Source organism: Liolophura sinensis, chromosome 5, assembly GCF_032854445.1.
Source record: "Liolophura sinensis isolate JHLJ2023 chromosome 5, CUHK_Ljap_v2, whole genome shotgun sequence".
NCBI lineage: Eukaryota > Metazoa > Mollusca > Polyplacophora > Chitonida > Chitonidae > Liolophura > Liolophura sinensis.
The window spans coordinates 8184462-8195506 of NC_088299.1; the positions used below are offsets into that span (position 1 = coordinate 8184462).

At 39.6% G+C, this 11045-nt stretch overlaps 1 protein-coding gene across 1 annotated transcript in view; it reads right to left on the bottom strand.

Annotated features, from left to right (window-relative positions):
* LOC135465591 (hepatocyte nuclear factor 4-gamma-like) overlaps window positions 1–10495 on the bottom strand; it is a 49192-nt gene extending 38697 nt beyond the window's left edge. Inside the window, exon 1 of the mRNA XM_064742853.1 lies at window positions 10349–10495. Within this exon, the coding sequence (XP_064598923.1) occupies window positions 10349–10376 (28 nt within the window). The 5' untranslated portion in view covers window positions 10377–10495. The remainder of the gene's footprint in view (window positions 1–10348) is intronic.
* Window positions 10496–11045: the final 550 nt, after the last annotated feature.

Sequence of the window (11045 nt, forward strand, 5' to 3'; positions counted from 1 at the left end):
AATCAGTAACTCTGCATTGATTTTACATGTACATGCTGTCTTCATGAAATGCATGTCACCCACAAAAGTGCATTTTTAGTGGCCCAAAATAAATGGCCCAAAATATTATTTTTGGTGCTGAAACTTACAACTGTGCAGTAGAGTATCATCCCATGTTCCTCGCAAACCTCAGAACACCTTTCTAAAATCTAAACTCTCAGAATCAGGACAAACAAGCAAGTTAGACGAAATTTATAGTCATTTAAGGTCGGTCAACAAATCGATAAATCAAATAATGAATTGGCCCTAAAAAGTTGCAAGCCAACATGCATTTTTAGAGAGAAATAAAAGCCACACAATATAACTAACTACGCCACACCTCACATACGACATCACCTTGCCTAATAAACAAACTCTGAAACACCTTTCTAAGAACTCTAAGGCAGAATCACACAAAATATTCAAATTAGTCATGGAGAAAATTTTAGGCCATTTTCCTGCTTTTTTTGTGATAAAAATATTACGAAATTTTGGTAATGCTTTTTGCAGAAACATTTTATAAGTACACACTGGATAAAATCAGGACCACCGTCCCCACAAACCTGAAAACATTATCTTAAGACGTACAAACTTCTCAAAATGAGTAGCAGAAAAAGAAGGAATTTAGTGAAGCCATGATGGAAAATTTCTTTCTTTATTGGAGTTGTATGCTGTACTTATTTAAGAATATTTCATTTATACAACGGCAGCCAGCATTATGGTGGGAGGAAACCGGCCAGAGCCCAGGGGAAACTTACAACCATCCGCAAGTTTTTGCCAGGCCTTCACACAAGACCTTCGGAAATTTAGACCTAATACAGTTTGTGCAGACTTCTAGTATATGTAATGTGAGGCATGTTTAGTGCAGTACTGTAGTCTATTTTCTCCAGTACACATGTCCTTAACCTAGAATTACCCCATCTGTCAATTACAGATCTAGCTTTATGACATATCTGTAACCTTAAGGTTATTAAAACATGACAGTTCTGTTAACGGGGGTATCAACAAAGCCCAGGTGAATCCTAAACTGGGTGACTGGAAATGTGCTGATGCCGTATGCATGTAAATGCATGGCTCTGATTGCCGATATGGGGATGATAAGAGACTGCTTTCCAAACAGAATGTCACATGCAGGAACCTTCATGCTTGTGCTATTAATTTACTAGCTACACACTGTGTGTCATAACTTTCAGCATGACACACTGAATGCATGTATTTCCGTAAAGACAAAATGACAAGACGTAGCATGATGGTTAAGGTGGTTAAGCATATCAAATGCTAGGACACCTGTGGTGCAGGTTCAAAACCAGCCGTGGACGAGGAATATTTTTTTTTTGTACACATTGTGGACAACATTTGTGTGACTGTTTGTACAGTCCACTCTATCCTTCATTGAAGACCACTTGTCTCCACCAGTATGGGGTGCTCATCTGTGCCCTGGACACTCCCGTTTCTTCAATCCATGAAATGGGCCACCATCATACTAGTGAAAACTTTTTATGTTTAATGTTTAATAACAATCAAATAAATAAAATATAAAACCTTGTGATGATAAGCACAAATAGAAATAAATAATTTATTGGGAAAGAAGATTGACACTGTCTAGGAAGCTTTTCAAAACTGTGAACTGATTAATGCAACAAAATCACTACAAAGTCAGGTGCACTGACCCAGCGAGATACACAGATCCAGTCAGATGCACAGACCCAGTGAGACGCACGGAGCCAGTAACAGACACTGACCCAGCAACCCAGCGAGATACACTGCCAGTGAGACGCATGGAGCCAGTGAGACAAATTGAGTCAGTCAGACGGACTGATCCAGTGAGATACACTTAGCCAGTCAGATGCACTTACCCAGCGAGATACACTGCCAGTGAGACGCACGGAGCCAGTGAGACAAACTGAGCCAGTCAGACGCACTAACCCAGCGAGATACACTTCCAGTGACACGCATGGAGCCAGTGAGACACACTGAGCCAGTCAGACAGACTGATCCAGCAAGATACACTTAACCAGTCAGATGTACAGAGCCAGTGAGACCCAATGAGCTAGTCAGTCACTGAGCTATACATGTAGTGTAACACACACTTTACAACATCTCTCAGCCAGTGAAACACACTGAGCCTGTCAGTCACGGAGCTATACATGTAGTGTGACACACACTTTACAACATCTATGAGCCAGTCAGACACTGAGCTATACATGTAGTGTGACACAGACTTTACAACATCTCTGAGCCAGAGAGACCTAATGAGCCAGTCAGACACTGAGCTATACATGTAGTGTGACACACACTTTACAACATCTCTGAGCCAGAGAGACCCAATGAGCCAGTCAGACACTGAACCTTACATGTAGTGTGACACACAGACTTTACAACATCTCCGAGCCAGAGAGACCCAATGATCCAGTCAGTCACTGAGCTATACATGTAGTGTGACACACACTTTACAACATCTCAGAGAAACAGTCTCAGAGTCAGAGAAACACAATAAGCCACCAAGATGCACCTTGAAAAGGCCAGTAAAAAAAAGCAGCCTCCTTCAAGTTTATTACCTCCATCTGTGTCCAAAATGACACAGAAAAAGGGTAACATTCAAAACTTGTATCATCACAGATGAACACAAAAATTTACTTCCCATAGATAAATTGATTCGTATCCGTTCTTGCGTTCATGAATTTAAATTATACATGTATGTATAAAATTACATTTCAGATGTGATTCATATTTTGAGGAGGTTCCAGCTTCAAGCTTTCACTGTCAAACCAGTTCAACTATATTACAAGTGTTCTAGTTATATATAACAGTCTACAAAAGCCTGAACATCATTTGCTCTAGATACGAATGTAACCTTGCAAAAAGATTGCATTTTATTATTAAAGAATTAAGTCTTCAATTCAGAGCTGTGTGTGTATGACCACACTGGTATTCTCATGAACACGCTGTAGTAACACAACGGCAATGTGTTTGAACAAGGTCACAACCAAGAACCCTGACTTACTTATCTTGGAAGAAAGCCATGGGCCGCCGAGAAAAAAAATAGGTCCTGAACAGGAGCGTGTTTACTCAGCCGTGACTGTGTCAACAGACTGTTAACATAGCTAGGTAGATACAAGTACATGTACAATCCAGTCTTCACTAATGATCCTTGTCATTGGATGTGCTCTGGTCAACTCTACTTATAGCTACCTTGTGTGTACTAAAGTGAGTCACTGGGCTTAAGGTCATGTCAATTTATAAAGGCTGTCACAACTGGTCCGATCACCTTGTTCATATGAACTCACATTTCTGGTTGTTTAACCCTACCTTCTTCCTAACATACACGTAGCACATTAGAACTATCTTGGTCAGTGCTCTAGGTGTCAATCAAGAACGCATTTCCTGATTAACTTATTTATTTATTTATTTATATATTCATTCATTTATTCATTTGATTGGTGTTTTACACCATACATCTCAAGAACATTTCACTTATACGACGGCAGCCAGCATTATGGTGGGAGGAAACCGGGCACAGCCCAGGGGAAAACCACAATCATCCGCAGGTTGCTGACAGACCTTCCCACGTACTTCCTGATAATGCGGGAACCATCATTTATTGTCTCTTCATATCATACTAGGATGCTGTATTGCAAAAGGTCTGTTTTCATTGGTCAAACATGATGATGTACAGTGTTACAGGATATCTGTATTTAGACAACCTCTGAACACAATTCAGCTAACGCACTATTTCTAGTCCCATCTATTTACCCCTGAACAATAAGGTCACAGACTTGAATCCAGCTCACACTGGCTTGGTTGTGCAGGGATTCATACATGTCGATTTTAGACCCTGGTATTTAGTGGTAAAATTCAGTTAAAAATTAAATACTGGGGTAATATAAAATCTCAATTCTGTGTTTTTCTGATAAAAATACTCAAATTTTTGGATAAAAACTGAATTGCATTTGAATCATATATATGTAGCGTTTGACCTCAATCGTCAATGGCTGGACCAATGTAGTCAGCCGTGATTTTCATGACCAAGATGACAAAAAAGACAGCCTAACAGTGACGCCAGGAGTTTAGAAAATGGACTCAAACCGTTTTGCTTTCCCTGCCTATTGTATTCAAAGACCATCACAGAAGATTTGAGATCAAGCATCCTTTTAACACTTAATGCTAATTACATAACCATCTGTCTTCAGCAACTTTATGTTATACAGGAAATGTAAATTAGGCCTAAGCTATTCAGTGATCTGAGGTAAGGTTTCCTTGGGTGCTTACAACATAGCCAGGCATACAGCGTACCTGTATGGAGGATATTCTAGTACTTCTTTGTTTAATATAACAACCAACATGGATGGTTTATAACTGTATTGTTATAATTATACATGTATCTTTGATCAGGATTAGCCCAGTCCTTGCCTTTGCATATCATGCTTATTTAGGAGAGGAAGCCAGCATGAGCTGGGCTTGAACTCACAGAGACCGCATTGGTGAGAGGCTCCTCGGTCATTATACTGCGCTAGTGCGCTAACCAACTGAGCCACGAAGGCCCCCTGTTGTTTATTTTTGATGATATATGCAGGGTTTGTAACTCTTTCATTATGTACCTCTAGTCTGACCAAGATAAGCCTCATCTCTGTATTTTGCACATGTTTACATTTGATATAATGTTTGTCAGTTTCTTTCTTTCCGTTAATATAACAACCAACAATGGAACATGCATCACCATTGTTTATAACTGTTTTCTTATACAATGTGTATCTCTGATCAGGGAAATATACTTGTAAAAGTATATGTGTACAGTCCAACAATAAAATCATGATCAGAATGAACCTGAAATGAAAATAAACTTTCTCTTTGTATATATATAGTTCATATATACTTTCACGTTCACAACATTACCAGTCACCAAATGTGGAACTGAACTCAATACCACGTTAAAGCCGGCATTTAAGATACAAGTAAACTCAATCTGATCACAAAAAATGCGTCTAATTGCTGCCACACTGAGTTTGTCTGACTGCTGGCTCACTCAGTTACAGCCTCAATGTGTCTAATTGCTGCCACACTGAGTTTGTCTGACTGCTGGCTCACTCAGTTACAGTCTCAATGTGTCTAATCGCTGCCTCACTGAGTTTGGGTGATTGCTACTGGAGTTTGGTTGATTGCTATGTAACTGAGTTCGGCTAATTGCCACCTCAATAAGTTAGTCTGACTGCTGGCTCACTTAGTTTGTCTAAATGCTGCCACATTGAGTTACTGCCTCAATGTATCTGATTGCTCTCCAAGTGAGTTTGTCTGATTGCTGCAAGAGTGAGTTTGATTGCTGCATGAGTGAGTTTATCTGATTGCTCTCCAAGTAAATTTGTCTGATTGCTCTCCAAGTGAGTTTGTCTGATTGCTGCATCAGTGAGTTTGATTGCTGCATGAGTGAGTTTATCTGATTGCTCTCCAAGTGAGTTTGTCTGATTGCTGCCTTCATGAGTTTGTCTGATTGCTGCCTTCATGAGTTTGATTGCTGCATGAGTGAGTTTGATTGCTGCATGAGTGAGTTTATCTGACTGCTCTCCAAGTGAGTTTGTCTGATTGCTGCATCAGTGAGTTTGTCTGATTGCTGGATTATTAATTTCTGACCAATAACTACCTCCAAAGAGTTTGACTTACTGCATGCTGCCTTCATGAGGTTAATCCAATGATACATCACTGAGTTGGAATGATTGCTCCATCATTCAGCTGTATAATATATACTGAACTTCTTAGGTTAAAGTAACTGCTGACTCACTGATTCTTTTTGACAGGTTGCAACCCCTTTGAGACAAGCTGGTCGATTCATGTAATTCAGAGTTTTGAACCTGTGTCTGACGCAACTTAATTATTGCCAACTGAGTTTGAATGATTGCTCCTTCACTGGTTGATTGAATACTCATTAATGCCTTAACTACATGTAAGTCAATAAGTGTGACAGACTGCTGCCTCGTTGTGTTTGACTAATTGCTGCATGTACTGAATTCATGACTCACCACATCCATTCACATGTATGAGGATGATGAGGTGAAAGATGATCCAAAATTACACGTGGTGTGTTAGAAAACAGAACAATCTGCACAGCATACATTGTGAACGTCAACCATGATATTTAGACAATGTTTTCACTGCCCTGTCTGTGTGAGAATTAAGAGCATGTTGGCATGAGTAATGACATATGTTTGCATGTCTTGAATAATGAAAATAATTTGGGTGCATGAGTGGCAAAAAAATATTTCTGGGTGTACTGGCTAAAAGGTGGGTATTTATTGGTGTTTTACACAATACTCAAGAATATTTCACTTAATATGGTGGCTGAGCTTGGGGGAAACCCACGACCATCCACAGGTTCTCATGTATGGCCAGAGAGGAAGCCAGCATAAGCTAGACTTGAACTCATAGGAACTGCAATGGTGGAAGGCTCCTGGGTCATTGTGCTGTGCTGGCGTGGTAACCCTTGGCCACGGAGGCCCTGCATACTTGTACATGTATGTGCACCTATGTACCCTGTGCTGCCTCACTAGAATGGAATGACTGGTGCCTTACTAGGATGGAATGATTACTGACTCACACAGTTTGAATACTGCCTCACTAGGATGGAATGACTGCTGCCTCACTACGATGGAATGATTGCTGCCTCACTAGGATGGAATGATTGCTGCCTCACTAGGATGGAAAGATTGCGGACTCACACGGATTTGAATGCTGCCTTACTAGGATGGAATGACTGCTACCTCACTAGGATAGAATGATTGCTGCCTCACTAGAATGGAATGATTCCTGACTCACACATTTTGAATACTGCCTCACTAGGATGGAATGATTGCTGCCTCACTAGAATGGATTGATTGCTGCCTCACTAGAATGGAATGATTGCTGACTCACACAGTTTGAATACTGCCTCACTAGGATGGAATGACTGATACCTCACCAGGATAGAATGATTGCTGCCTCACTAGAATGGAATGATTGCTGACTCACACAGTTTGAACACTGCCTCACTAGGATGGAATGATTGCTGCCTCACTAGAATGGAATGATTACTGCCTTACTGAGATGAAATTGATTGCTGCCTCACTAGAATGGAATGATTGCTGCCTGAAGTACATGTACATGTACCATGATGATTATGCATGAGACATCAGAGCCATATCTAGAAAACAACAGAAGGATCTGATCCCAAGCTTTCAAGGTCACAATCTGAATGTCACCTTTAAAGGTGGAGAAAACATAAAAATGACATGAAGTTGAGATGAAAGAGTGCGAAATGTTATTCCTAAATGTGGTCTTCAATAATTTTTCCAATTTTTCCTTACGGAGAAAAAGACACTTGAAAAGAATTTTTGTATGGTGGGTATTTGGGACCACCTTTTGGTATTTATAGTCTTTCATAATTTCAAAAATGAGGATGTAACAAAAGTTTAATAAACATTTTTGCACTAGAATTTGTTCTTTTCAGCTAACAAATGTATTATACCTTAATTTGGATCATATTTATATTTTTAATATGTTAATAAATATTATCATAATTTACGTTAAATACATATTTTCCGATATAAACAACAAATTTACATTCAAATAAGCATCACATCCTTATTTAGCACATTACTATTCAACAACTATCAATACCAAAAGTTGGTCCCAAATGCCCACCCTATAAAAATATTTTCAAACACCCTTTTGTCTTGAAAAAAAAAATCCAAAAAAATATTAAAGATCATATTTGCAAATAAGTTTTGAAGCTCTTTCATTTGACTTTGGCATCATTTTTATGTTTTCTTCTCCTTTCAAGTTTGTTAAAGAAATGTTATAAAATGCAACTTAAAATGATGCTTTCTGAGAGCTTCGAGTCTGTGAATAAAAGAAATTTGTATGAAAAGTTTTTATTGATAAACCATCATGTTTATTTTCAATTTACTTGTTAGTTGAACATCAGTGAGTTGAGGAAACTCATTCTATAGGCCATACCTTCAGGATGGAATCTTCGGTGGGTAATTCTGAGTTCTCTTCAAATACATGGAGAAGGTTTCAACCAATGAAATGCCACAGCAAAGGACAGATTGTGACCAATCAGGGTACAGTCAGAAGTGTACGCCAAAGACTTAGGGGCCATATAAACATGCAACGATTTGAAAACACCATACGACGAGAAGAAAGATTTCATCCAATGACCCAACCAAGATTACCCTGTGAATTGGTCAAACCAATTATGGCATTAGACACAAGGGATCAAGGGATCATTTGTAGTAAAGCAAAGAAGAGTCACTGACATTTTTAAGGTGAGGATACTTGACATTACACATGGGAAGGGCCACCCGTCCTTGTCAGGTACATTTAGTACCACACAAATTATCCATCAGAGGTACAGTGAGGGGTATCAATTGTCGGACATCTGGCCTTCATAGGTTTGATGCAGCACTATACCTCATAAATTCCATGACTTTCCAGGATCCTTTCAAACAGAATTCCATTACCTTTTCATGACTTTCATTACCAGTTTGCTCACCCACAGAGTGTGTTCACTGTTGTGTAGTTCTTTCCACTTTAAAGACAGACAACTGACAATTTAGCTGTTTGCAAACATTCCGCAGTGTTATCACATATAAATGACACATCCACAACAAATTAAAAACTTTCTCCACGTAAATGTCCAGAAATCTAAATCAACTAATCTATAAGCAGTTTGTTAAGGTTTTTCTTTTTTCATTTTAATCAACATCTAAGACTTCCCAAAAAAATTTGATAACCTGAAAATAAATTCCATGACTTTTAAAGTCTGTAAATTATAATTTCAATATTGTGTGACATTCAAGGATTTTCCAGGGTAAGGATCTCAAGGTTATATAGAGGTCCAAACTTAGTGACTCAGAATAGATCACTCATCCACCCAGTAATACCCAGCTTCATATTGGAAACTAACAATCACGTGTCTGTTGCCTTCTCTCAACTCCGTCTAGCTCAGCCAGTAACTGCTAAAAACTCAGGTGTGACCGACATTGAAGTATGTTTGCTGATTTTGATGGGAATACCTCGATTGATGTTTGAGCCTGTGAACAGCACTGAATCATCCTGATTTGAGGTTGGACACATTTGTGGAAGTCGTGGAAGACCTATCCAACTCTAGCAACTATCTTGACATGTTTGAATCAGAGTTTCCACTCAGCATGTATCATGTATGTTTGTTTGTATGCTTGGTTTACTTAACATAACAATTTTTCAGCCATATGACAACAAGTGATTAGGTGTGTGCACATATATACTATGGCATCTTGTGTCAGGGCTAGCCCATGCCCCCAAAGTGCTGCTGCCACTGATGTATCACATAGAAACAACAGACATGACGCCACACTCAGTCACACTATACTCACACCGGACCAAGCAGTCCTGTTTCCTAGCTTTACGTTCTAGGCAAGGCAGTAACAGGTACCATTTCCTAAGTCTTTGCTATGGCCTGACCCGGGTTTGATCCCAGGTCTCCTAACTTCAGATAGAATATGCATGGTTAATCTTTACACTCTTGTAAATAATACAATAGTCTACTTCATTATAAGTCATAAAATCAAAATAAAATCAGAACTTAAACTCATGTCTAGTTCTGTTTTCTAGAATATCATATTATAACTCAGGACTCATGGTAGATCATTTAAATTTCCTACTGGTTCCCACAGCAGCACTCCTGTCTCTTCTAAACGAGTGTGCAATTTAAATAAGAGCTCCATGATCCTCTCCCCATAACTGAAACCGTATTGTCGTATAAAAGAATCTGTCCCCACTTTCTGGAAAACAACGGACGATAGAGGATCACTTTACTTTAACATAAACAGCTGAGCTGATCAGCTGATCATGTGGACTGCAGTGGTGGAATGAGGGGGAAAGTCGGATGAACATTGGTTATTTAAGATCAAATACATGATCTCAGTGTAAATGAATATTTCTCTTCGTGGTTTAAATATCGCAATGTGGTGACTGAAATAAAAGATGGTTGGTACTTAACAAACGTGATCAGATAGTTTTATCGGTGAATCCGGTACAGCTACTCCCACAACAACAACAACGTCCCAATTTCTGACACTTCGGATCGTGGCCTATTGGCTAAATTTAACACCGTGCTCTTGAGAAAATCTCTGTCTAACTACTTGTCACACTGATATACGTTTAGTCTGCGTGTATGTTAATATATCTCACGATGATGCAAGGCGAGACAATGCCATAAGAAAGCATGTTTCGTGAAAAGCGAAAGGGGGCTGATGTTGTAATCCACCCAAACCGTGTCGTAGCGAACGCACAGCTAAAAAGTTAGACAATTCACACTTACCTTCAGAGTCCGACGCGCTTTCACTCATGGCTTGACAGGGATTCTCCCTAACTCCCGACGTCCGAGACAAGTTGATCTTTGATCCGACTTGAGGGATTCCGTCTCGGGGAATTTCTTGAGGTCAAATTTCAAACGATATCTCCCGACTTCAATACCGCCAAAGTCTTCACCTCAGCCAGGGGGCGGACCCAGTTCTACAGTCACGTGGCACGGGCAGCGTAAAAGGGTCACATGACCGTGAGGAGGTTGAACAGGATGAAAAAATAATGTTAAACTCACAAGCAGCTGGAGAGAATATTTCATGTTTACCGCTGGAGTAAAAAAAAAACAAAAGAAAAAGATATTATTTTGGAATTTATAGCTCTAAAACAGAGTTTCCTATATTTGCATTGCCATGCTTAATTTCACGTCAATGTCGGTGAAAACACTTCATAAAGTTGACAGAACTGGGTTAGCGTGTAGCTAGCCCAGATGAGTATATCAGTGGCAGTTGTCGGGGCAATTTGACCTCGGCTTGATCCGCGAAACCCCTCTCCTCCTGCACCCGTGCGCATTTGTTTGCTCAAAATATACCACCCCGGAGTCAATAAATGGTCCAGGTCTTGAATAGCATGAGAGCAGAAACTATGTCGACAAGCGGGTACCGGTAGGCTATTCCATTACGATGTAGACCAACAATCGATCACACCACATGTAC